Source organism: Drosophila ficusphila, unplaced genomic scaffold, assembly GCF_018152265.1.
Source record: "Drosophila ficusphila isolate 14025-0441.05 unplaced genomic scaffold, ASM1815226v1 contig_414, whole genome shotgun sequence".
Classification (NCBI taxonomy): domain Eukaryota; kingdom Metazoa; phylum Arthropoda; class Insecta; order Diptera; family Drosophilidae; genus Drosophila; species Drosophila ficusphila.
In genome coordinates this window covers 8164323-8185306 of record NW_025064328.1, presented here as the reverse complement: position 1 = coordinate 8185306, position 20984 = coordinate 8164323, and the positions used below count along the sequence as shown (strand labels likewise).

Below are 20984 nucleotides of genomic sequence, written 5' to 3'. Positions count from 1 at the left end.
ATCAAAAAACCCCAAAAAACCAACAGCACAACCTGTCCAATGAGCCGCGAGGCGACTGTCGCTACAAAGAAGAAGAACGGCTATGCTGCGCAAAGGTGCCACGACTGTGGGAGCCGCATGTAAAAAGTACGGCCTGGATTTTATAAAATTCGCGAAAAACAGGAGAAACATGGCCGATCTTCAGCAAATAGCGAACAACAATGAGCGTGCCCAATCGCTGATCAACTCCATAGAAGCGGAGGCAAGTATACACATTGTCTGCCCTTTTTAAATTGTTCGATAACCTTCTGCCCATAAGATTTCTGGCCTCCAGCAACAACTTGTGGAACGCCAGAAGCAGCAGTTGATCAAGGAAAACGCCGAACTGGCCAAAGAAGTGGAGGCCGCCTTGGCTCAACTGGTGCAGCTGGAGCTGAGAAATGGCAAGAAACAGATTCCAGTGCCAGGATCCCGGGGATTCTGCACCAATACGGCTACAGTAGCTCCGTCGGCGAAATCTGAATCGGCTGCCACTGACAAGTCGAAATCTGAACCAGCTCCCGCTGCCAAGTCTTCTAAGGAGCCTAAGGACAAGAAGGTCAAGGAAAAGAAACCGGCCGCCGAGAAGCCAGCGGCCGCTCCAGAGGCGCCTGTGGACGTGGGCCGTCTGGATCTGCGTGTGGGCAAAATTGTAGAAGTGGGTCGCCATCCCGACGCCGACAGCTTGTATCTGGAGAAAATTGACTGCGGCGAGGCGGCCCCTCGCACAGTGGTTTCTGGCCTGGTGAAGTTCGTGCCGCTCGAGGAGATGCAGAACCGTCTGGTAGTGGTCATGTGCAACCTAAAACCGGCCAAAATGCGCGGCGTCACGTCGGAGGCGATGGTCATGTGCGCCTCGACACCTGACAAGGTGGAGGTGCTCAGTCCGCCGGCCGGCGCTGTTCCCGGTGATCTGGTTCACTGCGAGGGCTATCCTCGCCAGCCAGATGCTCAGCTCAATCCGAAGAAGAAGATCTTCGAGGCCTGCGCCCCGGATCTGATGACCAACGGCGATCTGGTGGCCTGCTACAAGAACGCTCCTCTCCATGTTCCCGGCAAGGGCAACGTAGTGGCCCAAACCCTCAAAAACGTCAATGTGAAATGAGTAAATAAGCTAAAAATTACCGCCTGTAAAAGCTGATGCAAACTTACTTTCTGAATAAATCAAAAGTAATCCGATAACTGTTGAGGACTTTCCGGCTCTTTTGTATGAGAATTAATTTTATTTCACAGGACATCAGTACATTAACGACATTAAATTTAGCTTTAACAATAACGTCTATTTTTATATGCATAGGAGAGAGAGCACAGTTCCTAGACGCTTTGGTGCGATGGCTTTGCTTAGCGGTTGCGTTGCGGTGGCACTTGGGTGCGGAATGCGGCATTGGAATTGGTCTCCACGACTATAGTCTTCGTCATGATGTCGTAGCCTGTACGGTTGTTTTTGAAGAATATCATTACGACGCAGATGGGGAACAGCAGGGTCATTACTAGGTTCTTGGCGAGGGCGCGGGCAAAGGAGCGTACTAGCGATGGCGTTTGTGCCGGATAGAGCAAGGCCCTCATTGGCTCCCTCTGCGGCTGAAGCACAAATTGTGGCAAGACGGGCGCCTGGAGCGGCATGACCGCCTCAACGTATTGTATGCGGATCTTCATTAGCGACTTTCCCGGCGTGGCCCCATCGTAAAGGTATGTCCACAATGCCTCGTAACAGCAGACTGTCAGCTTAGTCAGCAGTTCAATTAGCAGCAGGTCGGTGGACATCGATATAAAGTCTAACGAAATGTCGAAAAAATTCACGAACAGGTCGTCCTCGTCCAGCGCGCGTCGCATCACGTCCTTATCGAACTCCATGTCGAACAGGTTGACAACCCCAAATGTTACGATGATCTTCAGGATAAACAGGATGAACACGTCGATGGTCTCGGCCACGGCGCGTTTCCAAAAGGGTGCCACTACGTACTCATAGCCACCGAGTCGCTGTATGGTCTCTAGCTGTTGCGCCTCGTCCATGATTCGCAGGCGGCTAAAGTTTTGCACCGGCGGAGACGGAGGTGCAGCAGGCGAGGCAGGCTGAGCAGCGCCTCCCTGCACTTGACCTGGTTGTGGAGAAGAAACAGAGAGACTGGGCTGACCCAGAGTGGGGGCTTGGACTCCAGCTGAAGGCACCTGACCCTGGAAAAGCTGCGGGTAATTGGCCATCAAGTAGTACGGAAACATCAGCATTGCATTCTGAGCAATTGTCGCCTGTTTTGCCCACTCCGCTAGGCTGGCGAAGTACGCATCTCTGGTAGACTTATCCTGGAGCTTCTGCCCCTTCTCCTCCACTTTGTCACCCATTTTGTGTCACTCTCGATGGCTTAAATCTTTTTATTTCGCTTTGTTTTATTTATTTTTCAAGTTGACGTGTATTGCAAGCGGTGAACACAACTGGCGTTTTGGGGTGAGTGGCCAAATGTAGCCATTTGCCAGCGATTGGCAAATCGTGCGGGAAAAGTTCAAATAATTTATTTGGTTAAGCTGCACGTTTAAATCGAAAATTCACAATTTTTGTATGTACTGTGTACCCTTTTTATTATAAATGTATATATTATTGTTTTTAAAGTGATGCGGATATAAAATATTAAATACCTAAAATACCATTTTGAATCGTTAAATATACCTCAAAAATGTATTACCTGCCCTTTTTGAAAATGTCCAATAATAAAAAGAACTTTCTGTTCTTAAAATAAAAATAGAACATTAAACCTCCCAATAATATACCCGAATCATTACAATGGTCTGAATATTTTATTATTACACAGTTCGAAGTGGTTTGATTTATTCCTTAGACATAGCAACTTAAAAATCGAATACAGTAAATCCGTCGGCTCCCCAGCCATGATATTTAAGATTCACATTGACAAACAGGCGTGAATATGTTCTTACGGATAATCAAGCATTTAAAAAGTACATTGCCAAATCTCTATACTTTACATTCACATCCCGGCGTGGACGATTCTTTAATGCCTGTGTACCAAATACCTAGCTAATGCTCCGAAATAACATGTACATTTGATTGAGAAGTGCATTAAGTTCGTAGTTCAATTTTAATTAGTTGGGTGTTACACGTGTATTTATGTATTATGGTATAATTGGAATAGATTTGAACGAGCAGACGCGATCGTTGGTGAACATGAACATCGGTTAATACAATGGCTTGCTTGACAATGAATTCTTCTATAAATACGTATAGTTTCGCTCCGAATCCTCTCAGGACAACTAACTAAATTGGCAAGTTGTTGTACAAATCGAATGCATATAAACAAGTATCATCGTCTCACACACACATGTTGCAACACTGAGACAAGCACTCGTGTCTTAAAATTAATTAAAGGAATACAACTATATAAATACACTTCGTATTTATTGCCAGACATTACCGATATTAAGGTTTCCGAATTGCTGATTCAGATTTGATGGTACTGAGGAGGTGGTTGAGCCGGCGGCAGCAAATCCGCCCGATGTCTGTGGCTGGCCCATGTTCAGTCCGCTGGGCAGGGGCTGCATCAAGTTCATGGAAAGTCCGCCGAGCTGCGGGTGATGTTGCTGCTGCTGTTGCTGTGGCACCGCACCAAACAATGGCATCCCACTGAGAATGCTCTGGTTCGTCTGCATAAGATTCGTCGCAGCACCCTGCCCTCCGGCGGCAAAAGGACTTCCGCCTGTGCTAGGAAACTGGGCTCCAGCAAAGCCATGGCTGACGCCCATGCTCATGGCAGTCGCACTGCTGATTGGCGCATTGCTAAACGCGTTTGGCGCAGCCATCACTGGCGAGTTGTACATGCTCACAGAGTTCGGGGGCGTCATGAACTGGTGAGGGATCTGCTGTTGCTGCTGCTGATGCATGTATCCGCCCGGCGCCATACCAGTGAAGCCACCAAAGTTCATTTGGGGATTGTGGGCGGCCGGCGCATTGCCGTACAGAGCCAAGATGCTGTCCTTGGACATTTTACCGGACTGGTCCTTTTCGCTGCCGGAGGCGCCAAGCGAACCCTGGTTGAAGAAGTCCTGCTCCTCCTGGGCTAACGAATTCGGCTTCGAGCCCATTAAATTGGCAGTATCACCGTTGCTGCCGTTTGGCTTATCCGGCTGTCCGGCAATCGATTCGGCGCTGAGAAAGCTGGTGAAACTTTCGTTTTGCAGGTCTTGGCTGGCACTAGTCGCGGCAATGGGCTTAGTGGGCGAGGACAGACCCAAAAGGTCGCTTTCACCCGCACTGCTGGCGCCGCTGCTGTTCAGCTGGACGCGCTGCGTGGTCTTGGGGCTACAACCGCCCACCTGGTTGGGCTTCGGCTTGGGCAGCGGAGCGGGCAAGGGCGAATTCTTCAGGGCTGATGAAGAAGCACCGGATAGTCGCTTGTCGCCTCCCCCGCTGGACACACCCCCTAGCCCCAAAGTGGCCTGGGCCTGGGTGGTCTTCTTCTTGCGTTTTTGCCGTTCTAGCTCCTCGTCGATTTCCTTAGCCCAGTCCACCTTTGGTGGCGAGGGCGGCACCCATTCACGAGCCAGGTACTTTTTATGCTCGTACTTGGCCCGGATGAAGTTTTCTAGCGCCGTGTCCGTCTGCGGACGCCGGAAACCATCCGGCAGCTGCGCCTCGTAGACCGCGCGTGCTCGCGAGTTCCCCATCTGCTGCAGCGAGATCACCTGCTCCGGCGTCCAAGTGTCCAGGTTGACAGACTTGACCCGCGATATGTGCACGCCCAGGTTGCGATGAATGCCGGCACAGCGGATGCAGAGAAACATGCCCAGGTTCCAGGAAGCCCAGCGGGGACCTAAAAAACGTTCGTTATTTAAAGGCTAACCGCTAAAATGGTTTTTCTCACAGTGCATTTGCATATGTGGTGTGTATGTATGCACATTCGTGCGTCACCAAGAGGCGTATCTTCCATCCGGAAGATGGGACGAACTTACCCTTGGCATCGCAGTCTACGCAGTATTTGTTGTCCTCGTCGCGGAGCATCTGTGTCAGAAGGGTCTGACATTTCTCCTGGATGAGCTTGGTGCGCTGTCCCGCATTCGAGGAGCTCATATTCCGTGATTCTTTTGGTCTCTTAGGCCTGCTTTCTGATATTTCTAGAGGTGCGCGACTGTGCGACGTGGCGTGGGCGACGGGAGTGTGTTTGGAGCTTATCTCTGCTTCACATGGATATACAACTACCAGCAAATTGACAATTTTCTACAAGTTAAGTTTTTGCTACCGAAAAAGTAATGCGCACAGTGGGACCGTACTAAGATTGTCAGAAATATATGAAAATATACCAAAATCCATTTTATCAAATAAAATAAATACAAATATACACAGGGTGTTCCAATTATGTCTAATAAAAAATTTTGTTTTGAAGATTCAAATTCAAGCGCAGACTATTTAAAACAACAAACTTTTTGATTTCTTGAATTTTATAAACATTTAATTGTTTTAAAATACTTTGCAGCCCTGGCCATCCAAATACCAAAAGGATTTCGGTACTTACTGACAGAAAATATGCCAAACATGTTGCAAGGTTGCCTTTTGGCCAATCACACAAAACTCAAGCCACCTTTTTAAAAAAGTTGTTTACTTTTGCTAGATATAAATAAAACTTCTTATTACAATTAATAATGGAAGTTCTGAGGAAGAAAATAGAAGCTTGCCTACTTATATTAAACAGAAAAAATAAAGGGGATAAAATTTGGTTAAATGTGCGAAAAAAGGGACATTTTTGGGCGAAAAGGATATTCACTTGTTGCTTTGTTATTTTTTACAGGACTTGTGCGCTGCGCTTTTGGAGTTCTCCACGTTGGTGCACAGCTCCATGTGCTCGGAAAAGCAAAACGAGTCCTCAGAGTTGGTTTGTCTTTGTTTAACCCAGATTATGATTTGCATTCGCCAAATGGAAAACACCATTAAACTGGGTTGTGGCTCCTCAGATTCTGTGGGTTTAATGCTTCAATTGATTAAACAATTATATAAAACTTATTTTGTGTTATTAGGCCAGCCATCAATACTTTCTGGATCGCATCTGGTGGTGCCTCAAACGTCTACTGCATTTATACACCGAAGGCTCAAGTAAGGATGCACTTACTCCGGAGCGCTCCTTTCTTAAGTTGGTTGATTCCATACTGGACACTTTGTCCCTGTTTACTTCTCACAACGAAGAGAATACCGAACCCTTAAATTCTCTTAACTCACCCCAGGAAGTCCTTTCAATCAGCCAAAAGTTGCGTACCGACATAGATTTTGTTCTGGGACAATCATTGGGATTCGCCAATGTGGCTTTGTCGCAGGATAAAAAAGCTCTAAGTGCCTTGTGTCAGAAGGTAGCTATCTCGGAGAAGACCCAAGGCCTGAAGATCAACGTTTTAAATTATTTTTCCCAGGTGATCCGCGAGTGCAATGTCTTTCAAGAGGAGTGCAAGGTGCCCAGCGCCTCATACAGCTCAAATCTTAAGCTACGGGCCATAAACCTAGAACAGGCACTCTACCAACTGGAGGACTTTATCAACGATGCCCTTTTGCGTTTAGTTTTCACGTGCTTCATGGACTTTGATAAATTTTCCGTGGAGAAAATAAGAAATCTGCTGAGGAACAGTTCTGAAGATGATGAAATCGCCGATGAATTTATAGCAGACTTTGATGTGAACATCGATCGGGCCACTCAGATAGGAATTTTTGCTATTTCCTTTGCGCCAAACTTAAAAAGTTAGAATGACTGTATGACCATATGGAATAAATCTAATCGTCGAACTTTTTCTTTTTCAGTGAAAACTATGATGCGCAGCTGTTTGGCCTCCTTTGAGTCGCTAGATACCATTCTAATACCTTCTCTTCAGACTCATGGCACTGATTTTCACTCGGAAATCCTAGAACAACATTTCAACGAGGAGGTAGCCAAATTCAAGGCGGCGCTTCAGGAGATAATAGACAGTCGCTGTCTACTTGGTTGCTGCTTAGAAATTCTAACGTCTGGGATTTGTGATACCGAGAAGCTGTATGATAAGCAGCGATTGGAGGACTTGGTAAAAATGTGCTTACTGCTCATTGAGCACTTTCAGCTGGAGGTCAACAGAAAAGTTCTATCCGAAACGAAGAACCAAGTTGGGGAGGAATTCTACCAGCAGTTCATTCGGATACTTCGCGAGTGCAAGGCCATTTTAATGTGCGCATCCCAGGTGGAGCCGCAGCGTATTCTCAAGCGCTTTAAGATCCTGCGCACGATCTTGCGCAAGCTGCACGGCTGCCTAGGAGCTGGTAAGCAAGAAGATGAACTGCCCAATCCGATAGGACCACTTTTATTAAACGAAATAAACGATACAACGGAAAATGAACCTCTTACCCAGTTAACACTCCATCCAGGCAGCATTCTCTACGACACAGAGCGTAGGAGTAGAGTAAATAGAATAAAAGACAACAATCTAGCCACAAATACTTTCGACATAAAATTACAAAAAACGAAGCCTTATGGAAAAGGAAATGTGCTGAGAAGTAAGTATTAATTATAATTATTCACATGAATTATATATTTTAATCAATTTTCAGGGGAAAGTTTGCGAACTGTTTTGTTTAAGCGGCAGAATATTGCAGAAAGTCGAAAGCAATACACCATGATCAGCAACCAATCCGCTGATCTGCAAATCACAGGTACATAACCATGTTTCACGGCATTTAAATAACGATTGTCTATAAAATATTTTTAACTTTAGATATACTCGACCAACTTACTGGGATGTCTAATGGATATTTCGAATTTTGATGCCTTTTTAGTTTGTACATAAATGAATAAATTTTTTAGCGTTTAAGTCCGTATCGTTTAAGAATCGCGATTCAAATTTAACGTATATCACCACCACTTGAATTTCATAGGTCAGGTTTGATATACACACAAACATGCATGGTTCTGATGTGGTGGAGAGAGTTGTTCCCAAAACAGTTTTCACTGTTGTAAAAGTAGAGCAATAAGTTCAATAAAAATACATATAAACAAGGACACCTATTAGTGTATCCACTCCTACCGCTTGACCTTTAAAGCATACCGATTGGCACCCAATATGTGAAGCTGTGAAGCCAATCCCTATCGATTTTCCGCCACAAACGCGAACAGGACTCGCAGTCAACAGATACACACAGTGATTGCTTGGTAAATAATAAACACTGTGCAATGAAACCGCCTAAGGCAGATAAATTCAACTTTCCTGATGAAATCAAGCCACTATCAACTCCAAAGAAACGAAAATCGAGTGGCATTGGCAGGGAAAAGGATTCAAATAACCACCATGTGGTGCCGTTAGGCATCCTGGTGGTGCTCTGTACCGTGTACCTCATGGTGGCCGGAGTGCAACGCAACTACAGATACTATTTCAAGCCGGGTGTGGCAGCTTTTGACCTGAACAAACTCCAATCCCAATCAGAAGTCATGGAGGAGGAGTCGGAAACCCAAGCCCCCGATACGTCTTGTCAGAAGATGGATATTTTTGGCAAGGATTTTGATGGAATTCCTTCTGCAAGCCCAGTATCAAAACGACTCAATGGAAGGCCTTCAAAGCGGACCAAAAATACAACTAGAAATGGGGTCAGCAAGCAACCTCGTTTGGTGAAATCGCAGGAGAGCGCCAAAAAGAAGGATGCATCCAAGAAGAGCAATACGGCGGAGCCCATTATCTATTTATTCGCCTTGGTCTTCATCTATCTGCTTTTGAAGGCTGCCTCAGACATCAATCAACACTACAAATCGGTAAGCTTATAATATAAAGTAAGTGCATAAAGTAAGTTTTCTTTCTTCGACAGCAGAACAAAGGGGACAAACGACTGCGCCGCTGCTCCCTGCAGTCCTATGCACAAATTCACAAGCAAGATCGCCGGTCATCAAAAGGTATTTCACCAAAAACTTTGCCAAAATTTTAACTCGATGGGCCAGGTGCTTAAACACCGTGTTACCGAGGGATCAAGTGAATTGTTATCCTATAAATCTAAATGTATCTACTGCTATGTACTGAGTTAGCCAACTTTCTGTATTGTAAAGCACTGTCCAATCTTGAATGAGAGCTAATTATCCGACTTTTTCGGAAAACGTACTGTATATTGTGTACCTATAGTATGTCCTATTCATTTCTCTACGTCTATATCCTACTACCGCACTCTTTTCGGGTTCGATATTGCGTTTTGCTATCTATCTTTCTGAACGACCTCCACTGTTTACCTCCCCTTCACTTCTCTGTGAAACTGTACTGAATGTAAGGTTGTACATACTCAGTATATATATATATTACTGTCCTATATGTGTGTAAACGTAAATAAATCAATTACTATGTGCTCTCCTGTGATCAACTTACGTAGCCATATTAGATTGCGTTTCATTTACTCTGTTTGAATGGGCTTTCTGAAAACCTGTGCGATCTCTTCACCTCCTTATTTCCTCACCATGTGCATGCAAAAAGTTGAGGAGTCCCCGATCTTCCGGCGCAGGCATATTCTCGGCGAGGTGCGTTCCGTGTCGGTGGATCGCTATAGGTACACGCAAAACGAGGAGGGCGGTTTTACACAGTATGCTCCAAAGGTTCAGGAGTACCAGCACAGGGTCGCATCCCCGCTGGTCACCCGACCAGTCCATCAGCATCCACTTAGGCCAAGTTCCGGAGACATTCGCTTTGGTAAAGTCCGAAAAACTGTTCCACGTCTCATAAGACAAATTATTTTCTTCTCCTAGAACCACGCATGAATCGTCGTTCGTCGGTTCCGATCAGCATTAACTATCAAACGGTTTACATTTCAAGTCCATCATATCCGCCCGAACTGGCAAGACGCGGCTCGGTGATAAGCCTCACTGGCCAGACCCTGGATGCCAGTGCCATGCCGAGTGGAGCTGTCGATCCAAAGCGCCGCGTTCGTATGATCAATCGCCATTAAGCCCGCAATCGCCATTCTGCCAAAAAACCCATCGAAACTGCAAAAAGACTACAGTATTTTAATACAAAAATTTTAAGTAGCACTCCTTGTGTTCCTCTTAATGCGTTTCTTTTAATCAGTTAATTAAGTTATATTATTCAAGTGTTTTTAAAAAAACGTACAAAGAATATTCTTCTCGAAGACACCGAATTTACGCCCACTTTCCGCGAAAAGTGGGACAACGTTTTGCCATTTTGCCATCCTATTGTACATTATTCTACTTAAGGCAAGATTAAAAAAATCTTAGGCTAGCGTAGTGTTTAGTTTGGAATTCAGTACCTATGATGTTACCATTAACTATGAACTAACTACGAACTTGTGATGCTCATTACAAATTACAATGACGATTACATACAGTTATGTATCTAGGTTGAAGGGCCAGCGAAGCGGATGAAAGGGTGCAAGACTTAACTACGGTTAACGCGCTATTGGATTGGTTGCGGAGATATGTGTGGTCGGAGTGGTACCTACGGCTAATACACGTATGCTACAAGGGCTCCCTCTTCATCGAATTTTGCGCTAGTTTCTCCTATTCCATTAAATGTTAAAATAAATTACGTATTTTAATTGCATGTGGTTGGAAGTTGGGGCCTGCGCCGCATTCAGCTTAGTTCGTTGCCCTCGTAGAGGCTCTCGCAGCTCTCCAGCAGGCGCAGCACCGGCGAGATGTCGTAGGGGTAGAGCTGGCGCGACACGAGGCGGGATATCTGCAGCCGCAGCCGGATGAGCACGCCCATCGCCTCGTCCAGCATGGCGCTGCCCATGCCGAAGGTGTTACAGCTGTGCACGAACATTGTCCAGTTCATGCGAATGTATTTGAGCAGTCGCAGCAGGTAGAGCAAGAAGCAGGTCTCGTTGCTCACCAGCAGGTCCAGCAGCAGGTCCGAGCTGTTCGATGTCATCTTGAGGAACTCCAGGAAGGTGTACACCGGGTTCAGCATGGCCACCAGCTCGGGGAAGGCGTTGTTGCGGAACGAGATGCCCGACGTGACGTCCAGCGTGCAGACCATTGCCTCAATCAGGTGATCGTCCTGGTCGTCGAACAGGTGGATCAGGATCTTACTGAAGTGGCACTCCGGATGGAACTCCAGTGTCTGCTTGATGAACGTCTCCAGCTTGCTCAGCACATCGCGGATGGAGCGCTCGATAAGCATCATGTCCTGAAAGGCGTCGTAATCGTTGGAATCGATGGACGAGTCGGAGGAATCGCTGCGGATCTCCTTAACGGTCACCGCTATCGACTTCAGCACCAGCAGCACCATCTTTTGCAGCAGCGTCTTGTCCATTTCGATGAGGTCCAGTGGCGACTCGCCCTCTTCGTCCTGTCCACCTTCTCCTGATTGCGCAGCACGTGCCAAAGTAATGGTGCCGTTCGCATACACCAGCGGCCTGCCATTGTAGCCGATCAGGCTTACCATGTTGTCCGGCTGCCGCCGCGGCAGCGACTCCAGGATACGGAAGCCGCGCACGTGGCAGACGATCTGGTGCGCCAGCTTGCAGGTCTCCTCGGGCAGCATGTCCTGCAGCGCCAGCGTGGAGCCATAGCACAGCGCCTCGTTGAAGAGGCACAGCATCTGCTTGTACACGGTGCAGGAGAGGCTGTGGCTGAGCAGCAGTTCGAACTTGTCCAGCTGTGCGTAGTAGGGCCGCGTCTCGTCGATGGACAGGTTGGCCTTCACCGAGATGATGTTCTCCCACAACTGAAGGAAGTTGAGCACGCAGTGCTCTGCTGTTTCCTGGTGCGCCGGCGTCATCAACTCCGACATGTTCTTCACCAACGTCGGCCACTTGTGCTCCAGCTTTTGGATGGTTATGCACTTTAGGTGCGTCGTGTCGAAGCTCTCCGAGTCGGTGAGCGTCACCACATGGCAGCCGTTGGGCAAGGTTGTGGACTGTGGAGCGGTATGCGCCTCGTAGGCGACGTTCATCTCCTCGCCGAATTGACGCTGCCGATGGCCGTCCCGGTGGTCGGGCGTCTCCCGCTCCGCCTCTCGTTCGCCCTCAGTGTCCTCGCGAAACTGCAGCGCAAAGTAGTTGGTGGCGAGCGATTGCTGCTGCACGGGGAAGTGCATGTAGCTTACAGACGCCTCTGTCGACAGAGGCACCACGGCAGAGGCGGCGCTGGCGCTGTTCGCCGCTCCCATCCAATCGTCGTCCAGCGGATGGATCTCCATGTCCTTCCACTCGACGATACGCTTTATAATATCCAGGCTAAAGTGGATCTTCTGCACGGCCGCCTGGTCGAGCAGCTCGAAGTTAAACAACTGGTCGACGATCTTCTGCAGCCACTCGTCGTTCAGCTCCTGCTTGGCAATTACCAGGAATGCGGCTAGCACACGTCCCGCTAGGAACTGCACGTACGAGTTGTCGTAGCCGGCCAGCACGATGATCTCGTCGATGAGCTTGTGGTCGTTGCGGATCAACGCGTCGCAGACGTCCATTATCCGCGTGCAGATGAAGCCCTTGGCGTTCTGCTTCAGGTAGATGTCGAAGAGGAGCTGTAGGTTGGACAAGAACTGCAGCAGCTTGTTGGTGGGCCACTCGCGCAGATAAGCTATTCGCTTCTGGCCGTTGGTGTCCTGCGAGTAATGCGACTGGAAGGGCTTGCGCAGCGTTCTCTCCGAGACTCCGCAAAGGCACTGGCGGGTTAAGGACTGCTCGAACTCCAACATGTCATCGATGGTTGTGGTTGGTGTCGCCGCTGTCGTCGGAAGGCAGCTGCTCTTGCTGACCAGATGGCCACTATTGCTGTTGGTCGTATTGAGGGTCAACAGGTCGGGCAACTTGGCCGCCCGGTCCACCTCGTCCTGGGCGGACTCCGGCTGGCTGTGCGGCTCGGCGTCTCCGTTTTGTGGCAAGATATTGTGCAGCAGCTGGGCGTAGGACGCCGCCCGAGAGCTGCAGGGCGTGGTGGTGGGTGAGTTGTTGGTGCTGCTTGGCGTGGACAGCGAATGCGAGGAGGCCGAGGAAAGTGAGGAGCACAGGTGGCTGTTGCTGTTCGCGTCCAAGTCGAGTATGTCCGGCGGGGGAGGCGGCAGAACTTTGGAGCCCACCTTGATCTGCTGCTCGATTTTCTGGCGCTTGGTCTGTGGCTGTTCGTTTGAGGCGGCGGAAGCATTTGTAGCTGTGGAGCAGGGACAAACGTCGGCCGTTCCGGCTCCAGATCCAGCTGCCGATGTGGTCTCCATCCTCCTCCTGGTGACGTACCCGACGTCCTGGAAGTGGCCGCGCGACCGTGACCAACCTAAATCCAAGCGAAATGTCCGTGTGAGCAGCGAATCTAAGCGGTGGCTCGCAGCCACATACCTACAAACTCGATTCCGACAAGCAGCTTCCGTGCTACGCGCACACAAGGTTACGTGTGCAGACGCTACTGCCTGGCGTCTCGTGGGAAGTTTCTGCTGTTCCTTTGATCTAGGTTATATTCTTGGGCGAACTTTATCGCTTTAACTGCCCTTAGGCGCACTAACTGCTCTTTCAAACATTTTAAACGGCCACAATTCGATTTTCACACACTTGTTGCTCTCGTTTAGCCAGAGACATGTCAATGTTTGTATTAGTTTCACTCCACTCGCTATTGGTTTTCGGGGTGAGCAACGTGATCTGGCAGGCACTTTTTCTTTGTACTTATATCGACTCTGATTGTTGCTTGTGCGCTGTTTTTATTTTGGTTTAATTGTACTTTATTAAGTGGGAAAAAACAAAAATTAAGTGCGCGTCGCCATCTTTTAGCGAATTTCACCGACCTGGTAACCCTTCTTGCGTAGCGTTGCCGAGCTGTTATCTGCGCAGGCGTTAGTACCAACAGGTTTCAGTCAATGCTAAGATGTCACTTTAAAACTAATCATAATCTTTATTTTGTGTTAAAGTTTATAAAAAGTTTTATCAAATACTCTTAAAACAAAATAGAAAAAGGATCGCATCTCTGAAAATATTTAGACTTTAAATGTTTAAAAGAATAAAAAGAATTATATCTTGATTGCTTATTATTATTATTTAGTTGAATCAGGTAGAGGACAATTAAAACATTGATTTAGTATGTTCACAAAACTAATAATTTAATTTTCCATTTGCTGTAATAAAAACAAGACACTTGAAAGTGATACTCGCCATTTGATGGCGCCTTGACAGCCCTTATGGTAAAGCGTTGCCATATTTGCAGAAATATGTGGTGATAAACGGCGGTTATTTTGTTTCTAAAATTCCAATTCAAGTCCTTTTACAATCTGTGGCTATCATCTAGGAACAGGGAGCCCTTAGTTCAAATTAACTCATTCTACACATTAAACTCGCACCGGCTCCTATACCGATCGGGTTAGCAAAACAAGAGCGCGGCCGACGTGGCAACACTCGCTTGTTTTTCATTTGACATTGAAGGTAGCTCGCGAATTCCAGAAAGGACGTTGGAAAATCGGCAGGGCCGCTCATTACCTATCAATAGCAAACACGGCGAAGTTGTGGCGCGGTACTCTGGAAATTTGCCGGAGTCAGATAAAAGCCTATTCGACGACCCGACGACTAAGCAGCCGGATTCGCGGTTATAAGTGAAGTGTCGCGAGTTTATAAAAACAGTTCCTCCGCGCTCTCTTTTTCGTGCGCTTTAACCAGCCGCTCGAGTGCTAACGAGTCCTTCCCCGCCTTTTACTCCGCATCCTCCTGCTGCCTCTTGACTTTTCTACTTGCAAAAAACAAGTACCATGGCCGGCGCACTTCCTCCGCTTAATCAGGAGCCAGCGTTCCAGAAACTGCAGGAATACTTCGATGCCCAGGGCAAGGACCTGAACATCAAGGACCTTTTTGTTAAGGATCCGAAAAGGTTTTCCAAATACAGGTGGGTTTATTGGGGTCGGTATTTTTCACACCCAGGGTTAAGGTTACGTATGTAGTACCCACATACACGAGCATACTCGTTTGTGTATCCCCCATCGCTTCATCGTTTATTCATCGAGTTTCGCCCACTCTCACTTTCACCATCGGCTCTCGAGTGTCGTCGTCGCCACTCGATTTGTCCTTGCGTAAGGTCACAGCAACGACCTCCGAATCGTACTTGTTCTGAGGTCAAATTTCGTCACTTCTCGTTTGTTTATCAGCCTGCGCCTGCACACCCAGAACGATGGAGAGATACTGCTCGACTACTCGAAAAACCGTATCAACGAGGAGGTCTGGGAGCTGCTCCTCGCACTGGCCAAGGTGCGCCGCGTGGACGCGGCCCGGGACAACATGTTCTCCGGCCAGCACATCAACATCACGGAGAACCGCGCCGTACTGCACACGGCCCTGCGCAACCGGGGAACGGATCCCGTCCTGGTGGACGGCAAGGACGTGATGCCCGACGTGCGGGCAGAGCTGGCCCACATGAAGGAGTTCACCAACATGGTCATCTCGGGCGTATGGCGGGGCTGCACCGGCAAACAGATCACCGACGTGGTCAACATTGGCATTGGAGGATCGGATTTGGGCCCATTGATGGTCACCGAAGCACTTAAGCCCTACGGGAAGGGTCTCCACTCCCACTTCGTGTCCAACATCGACGGTACTCACCTGGCCGAGGTGCTCAAGAAGGTAAACTACGAGACGACTCTGTTTATCGTCGCCTCGAAGACCTTCACCACCCAGGAGACCATCACGAACGCCACCTCTGCCAAGACCTGGCTGCTGGAGCATTCCAAGGAGGTAAGTTGACCAACGGAAAATTTAAATGCATAGCATTTCACACAAATTTTAGAGATATTATTTCTAACATGTTTTTGTTTATATTCACGAATTTCCAATTCTATTATTTGTGATTTTATTGAGAAACTTTTTTATTAAGTTGCAAACATAATGTTTGTTTTAAGATCTATAAAATGGGAATTTGAAACATAAATGCATATTTGCTGACAAAAAGCCTCTTCAGATATCGCATATCGTAATTTCTGGATTGTAAAAATACGAACAACTAATATATTAGAAATACATAAAGAAGTCATAAATTAGAAAATGAGATAAATTGACTTTGATTTGCCCTTTATTCACATTTTGATTTGTCTTTCAGCCTGAGTCCGTTGCCAAGCATTTCGTTGCCCTTTCGACCAACAAGGAAAAGGTCACCGAGTTCGGCATTGACAGCGCCAACATGTTCGGCTTCTGGGATTGGGTGGGCGGACGCTACTCACTGTGGTCGGCCATCGGACTGTCCATCTGCCTGTCCATCGGATTCGAGAACTTTGAGCAGCTCCTGGACGGTGCCCACTACATGGACAACCACTTCAGGTCCACGCCATTCGAGAAAAATGTAACATTACAGCTTATTACTGAATTAAGTCACATTATTTACCGGTCCATTTTATTGTAGGCTCCAGTAATCCTGGCCTTGCTTGGCATTTGGTACTCCAACTTCTTCAAGGCGGAAACGCACGCTCTTTTGCCCTACGACCAGTACTTGCACAGGTTCGCGGCCTATTTCCAGCAGGGTGACATGGAGAGTAACGGCAAGTTCGTGAGCAAGGCGGGTAAACCCGTGAAGTACAGCACCGGCCCAATTGTGTGGGGCGAACCGGGAACGAACGGCCAGCACGCCTTCTACCAGCTCATCCACCAGGGCACCCGCCTGATCCCCTGCGATTTCATCGCCCCCGCCCAAACGCACAACCCCATTGCCGGCGGCAAGCACCACAAGATCCTGCTGTCGAACTTCCTCGCCCAAACGGAGGCCCTTGCCAACGGCAAGACTGTCGACGAGGCTCGGGCCGAGCTCTCTAAGGCCGGACTGTGCGGGAACGAGCTGGATAACTTGCTGCCCCACAAGGTGTTCGTTGGCAACCGGCCGACAAACTCAATTGTGGTCAAGAAGGTCTCGCCTTTCACCCTGGGCGCGTTGATTGGTACGGTTTACTGCTCAAGTTTCAAGTAAACACCTAATAACATCAATCTATTTGTTTTTAGCGCTCTACGAGCACAAGATCTTCGTTCAGGGCATCATCTGGGACATAAACTCGTTCGATCAGTGGGGCGTTGAGCTGGGCAAGCAGCTGGCCAAGGCCATTGAGCCCGAGTTGGACCACTGCAACGAGGTCTCCACGCACGACAGCTCCACAAACGGTTTAATTAACTTCATCAAAGCCAATTGGAAGTAATCATGTCTGGCTGTTTTGTTGCAAATTAAATGAAATGTTCACACAAATGCTCTAATTGTTAGTAGTTTCTGAGCCGTTATTGAGTAGTAGCTTCGTATGTGTACTCAAGCTACAGACCCCTTGTTATTGGCACATTACTCAACTGTATTTATGAACTGGAAATGTTTGTTTGCTTGCGTATCGATAAAATCTCGTGTCAGAATTAGACCAACAATTGGCTCACCATATTCGTTGTTGCATGTAGTTCAAAACCACAAATAAAATTAATAATTTCGGTGTAGAAAAGTGTGTTTGGAAAACAATTGTAGTTTAATTTCTTTTGGTATGACAACCAAGGAATTGCATTAAAAACATAACTTATGGGAAAGCAATCTACTCCTCCATTGATACATCAGAGTCTGAGTTCGCTTCAACATCGTCAGTCGCCAGGTCATCGTCTGCCACCAGCTCATCGTTTGAGTTGCTCTTTATGCTCCCATCCTGCTGGTCCTCCAAGTCGCTCCAATTGTTTTCAGTCAACAAGGCATCCTCCATAGATTCGGCGGGCTCATCTAAAAGGAAAAGGATTACTCGTAAGGATTATGCTCAAAAAAAAAAAAACGTGGCTAACTAGCCTGGGTCCTCTTCCAGAATTAAGGCATTGCTGTCATTCAGATGATTGTCCGCATTTCGCTTCATCTGACTGATTATGAGGTTAACTCGTCCCGTTATTCTGAAAAGAAGGCATGGAAAAGTTGACTTAAAGCTTTAATAATTACACAGAAATCCCAAACAGTATCTTTGACTAATAAACGGATTCCTAAATTTCGTTGTTACCAGTCCCCGAAAATGGACCTTTTGTGCGCCGATGGCTTCAGTTATTATGACATCGCCGCCAGCTCGCACTATATGAAAACACCGGGCACACCCGGTGGCCAGGGCATTGGACCAGGCACTGCGCTGCCCATAACAAACATTCCCAGCGTTTCCAGCTTCACCAATCAGTGCAACAAGCCGGTCTGCGACGATGCGGATATGCAGTGCATCGTTGATCTGATCGAAGGCACCATCTGCGAAGCTCTGGCCATAATAGAGTCCGACCCGCGTGGACTGTTTTGCTACAAGTATCCAAAACGTAGCAAAATGTCCTCCATCAGCTTGGCCTCTTCAGTTTTCAACGAAATCGTAGTGGTCAACGGAGAAGACGACGCCTCGGCCTCGATCACAAACCATGCTAACTACACTGGTATTCTCGGCACTTCGGCAGACTCGGCATCGAGTGGTCTGGCGCGCAAGATGCTGACCATCGGCGATTTTGAATACTCCAACGCTATTGCCGACATTCGGGACTTTGTCAGTCGATGGGAGCTGTCGCCTGACACAAAATGTGTGGTTATCAGCAATCCGATTCGCCACGAAGTTCCCATCAAGGGAACTATTCTTTTTGTAGACGCCCATTTCTCACGGCCGACCCCACGCTGTCCCAATCCACTAGCTGTTGCCAAGGTGCGATTTATCCTGACCGTGTCAAAGCTTCTTTTGCGACACTATCCGGTGATGATCACCTACCGCTTTGAGGGCTACAACACCCTCTACTATGGCCTGGGCGAACGCTGCCTCAACTCGTTCACTTTTCAGCGCTTCTATATCGACACTATCTTGCACACCAAGCTGAGCTTCTTTGCTGCTATTTCTGAGTGCCGCCACGGCACCGTCGAAAAGCCTAAGCATAACGTCAGGTCCAAAAATGTCAAGAAGCCCAACAATTGATTCAGCATCCACCATTAAAGGCTTGTTTTTTTCCCAATAAACTTATGTTTCCCAATGTACTTACTGTAGTGCTTCCGAAAGGCAATGCATCCGCTGCTCCGCCACGCCGAGACAAACGGCCAGTTTTTCGCGCAACGCCTCCTTGTCCTCGGACATGAGAACACTGGTATGGGTTGAGGCCAGCACGTGCAGCCATCGCAGGGCAGAGCTGACACTGAAATAAGTAGTCAGTTGTTAATATATCGTGCATATATATGGAGATAAGGGTTGTGCAAGAATTACTTGGCGTGCTTTCCTTGCAGCAGGATGGAGAGTTCGTTCACCAGAGGACTGACGTATTCGAGCGGAAGACGATCCAATGTCAGCTGTATCGTCTCCGTATCCTGTGTGCTCAATACCGCTTGTATCATCCTAAAAACATACTTGTTAGCAACCATCAAATATTATTTTTTGTTATTCGCTTACGCCTTGTCCTTGCTGTGTAAGGCCTGCATAAGCAGCTGTGTTTTGCTCTGCGTCAGCAATTTGCCGCCACTCAGTTTGGTTCCGTGGATCTTTAGGTGCTGCAGGCGAGCCTCCATAGGCACCTCGTTCTGCACCTTCTTCTGGGAAATGGGCAGGGCACTGTTGTACTCCACGTTCTTTTGGCTCACTATAGGTTTCTGCACCTTGGTGGCGGCCTGGAAACCCAGCTGCTCCTTTCCCTTTTTCTTCGCGTACAGCTTCTTTGGATCAGCACGAACGATTACATTTAATTTCTCGCCATAATTGGGAGTAAAGCGTTCAAACTGCAGTTGCTGGCGGCTACCGTAGCCAAAGAGGACCTCGTGTGAGCGATTTGAGTCGGTCACAAAATGAGCCGCCACGGCGAGTAAGGGTTCCACAGTCTCGGCCTCATCAGACGCGATTTGCAATGACACCTTGGGCTTAACGAACTTATCGGCAGATAGACTGGAAAGATAAAGGTTGTGATTACTGCTTCAAAATTTTAATCACTTGCCTTACCAATTTACGTTAAGGAGGTAAATGTGTATAATGCCATTGCGAGTAACACTGGCCACACGGAGCTGGCCGTCCTCGCGCACTTCGCTGGTCAGACAGTAGGCCAAATCTTCCATAAGCAGCGTGCAAGCGGATGCTTTGTTTTTGCCCTTCTTGTCGATCTTCCAAAAGCAGATAACGCGCTCCATCTTGGCAATAGTGAGCACGAATTCGGAGCCATCTGAGCAGGCAATACTGCTGATGCCATTTATTTCGCCCGAGTGACCGGTGAAGGTCTCCACCAACTCCTTTGTTTTCACATCGTATACCTTTAGCTGGCGGGAGCCAACGGCTAGGGTGCGACTTTTATGTAAGTAGGCTATGTTTTGTGGTTTCTCCGGGCCCACCTGCCATTCGGCGACGCAGCGTTCCTCTGTCAGGGACCAAACGAGCGCTCGACAATCGGCACCCACTGTATACAGGTGGCTGGCGTTGTCGTACACAATCGAAGTGACTGGTCCATCATGGTTGTCGCCACTAAGACTCCGGGCAATCTGAAACAATTTATAAAATGTTTTTATATTTGTTGGTTTCGGGGGCTTTTTGCTCACCTTTCCTTCCGCCAGAGAGTATATAACCACTGCACCCTTTAGCGTTCCCAGAGCAATGTGAAGCTGTTCGTTAACTGCATCCTGCGCCTGAAGGCTCTTTCGTGATTTCTTTGACCGTGGACCGGCCACCGCAACCCACGTGAGCGCCGTGCACGGCCCGGATACTTGAAGATTGGGCGTGAACTCCTGCTTAAGCGTGTTCGTCTCCGTGTCCCATATCCGCAGGATGCCATGCTCGTCCACCGAGGCAAACAATTGGCCACCATTGGGCGAAAACCCCAACACGTGCTTCTTGCCCAGCGACATGGTTTTTTTGTTTTGAATTAGAGATGCGCGCGTGGTAATGTGTTTCTCGTCGCTCACGCAGGGATAACGACATTTGGTTACGCACGACTTTCAATCCAAAAACATCTCCAAACAATTCGATACCCTCGGATGAATCTCTATAATATTTTTTTTAAAGACTTTTACATCTTTAAGTAATAAACACTTCATAATTACTTTTTGTTGTAAATGACTGTTTTATATTTTTTGTAGTTCATTTCG

The 20984-nt window shown here is 47.8% G+C and overlaps 10 protein-coding genes across 12 annotated transcripts; 6 read left to right on the top strand and 4 right to left on the bottom strand.

Moving 5' to 3' along the window:
* The first annotated feature begins 45 nt into the window (after positions 1 to 45).
* On the top strand, positions 46 to 1200 carry LOC108090358 (aminoacyl tRNA synthase complex-interacting multifunctional protein 1). The gene is made up of 2 exons (XM_017188983.1): positions 46 to 241; positions 299 to 1200. The coding sequence occupies exons 1-2, from the start codon at positions 83 to 85 to the stop codon at positions 1121 to 1123; spliced, it is 984 nt and encodes a 327-aa protein (XP_017044472.1). The 5' UTR covers positions 46 to 82; the 3' UTR covers positions 1124 to 1200.
* Positions 1201 to 1219: 19 nt separating this feature from the next.
* LOC108090357 (protein FAM8A1) lies at positions 1220 to 2475 on the bottom strand. Its single transcript, XM_017188982.1, has one exon. It carries the CDS (start codon positions 2356 to 2358, stop codon positions 1360 to 1362), a length of 999 nt encoding a protein of 332 aa, XP_017044471.1. The 5' UTR covers positions 2359 to 2475; the 3' UTR covers positions 1220 to 1359.
* Positions 2476 to 2789: 314 nt separating this feature from the next.
* On the bottom strand, positions 2790 to 5291 carry LOC108090356 (stromal membrane-associated protein 2). Its single transcript, XM_017188981.1, has 2 exons — positions 4975 to 5291; positions 2790 to 4835 (listed from the first exon to the last, which is right to left on the bottom strand). Exons 1-2 carry the CDS (start codon positions 5090 to 5092, stop codon positions 3424 to 3426), a joined length of 1530 nt encoding a protein of 509 aa, XP_017044470.1. The 5' UTR covers positions 5093 to 5291; the 3' UTR covers positions 2790 to 3423.
* Positions 5292 to 5562: 271 nt separating this feature from the next.
* Positions 5563 to 8025, top strand: LOC108090355 (serendipity locus protein alpha). Its single transcript, XM_017188980.2, has 7 exons — positions 5563 to 5742; positions 5808 to 5975; positions 6034 to 6360; positions 6421 to 6742; positions 6803 to 7525; positions 7580 to 7681; positions 7744 to 8025. Exons 1-7 carry the CDS (start codon positions 5662 to 5664, stop codon positions 7791 to 7793), a joined length of 1773 nt encoding a protein of 590 aa, XP_017044469.1. The 5' UTR covers positions 5563 to 5661; the 3' UTR covers positions 7794 to 8025.
* Positions 8026 to 8133: 108 nt separating this feature from the next.
* LOC108090359 lies at positions 8134 to 9418 on the top strand. 2 transcript variants are annotated; one of them, XM_017188985.2, is made up of 2 exons: positions 8134 to 8771; positions 8828 to 9418. In XM_017188985.2, exons 1-2 carry the CDS (start codon positions 8199 to 8201, stop codon positions 8939 to 8941), a joined length of 687 nt encoding a protein of 228 aa, XP_017044474.1. In that variant the 5' UTR covers positions 8134 to 8198; the 3' UTR covers positions 8942 to 9418. The 2 variants fall into 2 exon arrangements, with proteins under 2 accessions (XP_017044474.1, XP_017044473.1); XM_017188984.2 differs by having other exon boundaries at positions 8825 to 9417.
* Positions 9419 to 9464: 46 nt separating this feature from the next.
* On the top strand, positions 9465 to 9946 carry LOC108090360. Its single transcript, XM_017188986.1, has 2 exons — positions 9465 to 9687; positions 9744 to 9946. Exons 1-2 carry the CDS (start codon positions 9465 to 9467, stop codon positions 9941 to 9943), a joined length of 423 nt encoding a protein of 140 aa, XP_017044475.1. The 3' UTR covers positions 9944 to 9946.
* Positions 9947 to 10034: 88 nt separating this feature from the next.
* Positions 10035 to 13735, bottom strand: LOC108090354 (protein lines). Of its 2 annotated transcripts, none has more exons than XM_017188977.1 (2): positions 13289 to 13735; positions 10035 to 13226 (listed from the first exon to the last, which is right to left on the bottom strand). In XM_017188977.1, the coding sequence occupies exon 2, from the start codon at positions 13168 to 13170 to the stop codon at positions 10585 to 10587; it is 2586 nt and encodes an 861-aa protein (XP_017044466.1). In that variant the 5' UTR covers positions 13171 to 13226; positions 13289 to 13735; the 3' UTR covers positions 10035 to 10584. The 2 variants fall into 2 exon arrangements, with proteins under 2 accessions (XP_017044466.1, XP_017044467.1); XM_017188978.1 differs by having other exon boundaries at positions 13293 to 13735.
* Positions 13736 to 14280: 545 nt separating this feature from the next.
* On the top strand, positions 14281 to 17396 carry LOC108090391 (glucose-6-phosphate isomerase). The gene is made up of 5 exons (XM_017189040.2): positions 14281 to 14813; positions 15073 to 15655; positions 16017 to 16256; positions 16317 to 16845; positions 16907 to 17396. Exons 1-5 carry the CDS (start codon positions 14680 to 14682, stop codon positions 17095 to 17097), a joined length of 1677 nt encoding a protein of 558 aa, XP_017044529.1. The 5' UTR covers positions 14281 to 14679; the 3' UTR covers positions 17098 to 17396.
* Positions 17384 to 20774, bottom strand: LOC108090390 (WD repeat-containing protein 43). Its single transcript, XM_017189039.2, has 7 exons — positions 20439 to 20774; positions 19852 to 20381; positions 19312 to 19797; positions 19129 to 19257; positions 18911 to 19060; positions 17712 to 17809; positions 17384 to 17648 (listed from the first exon to the last, which is right to left on the bottom strand). Exons 1-7 carry the CDS (start codon positions 20742 to 20744, stop codon positions 17470 to 17472), a joined length of 1878 nt encoding a protein of 625 aa, XP_017044528.1. The 5' UTR covers positions 20745 to 20774; the 3' UTR covers positions 17384 to 17469.
* Positions 17818 to 18926, top strand: LOC108090392. The gene has a single exon (XM_017189041.2). It carries the CDS (start codon positions 17926 to 17928, stop codon positions 18844 to 18846), a length of 921 nt encoding a protein of 306 aa, XP_017044530.1. The 5' UTR covers positions 17818 to 17925; the 3' UTR covers positions 18847 to 18926.
* Positions 20775 to 20984: the final 210 nt, after the last annotated feature.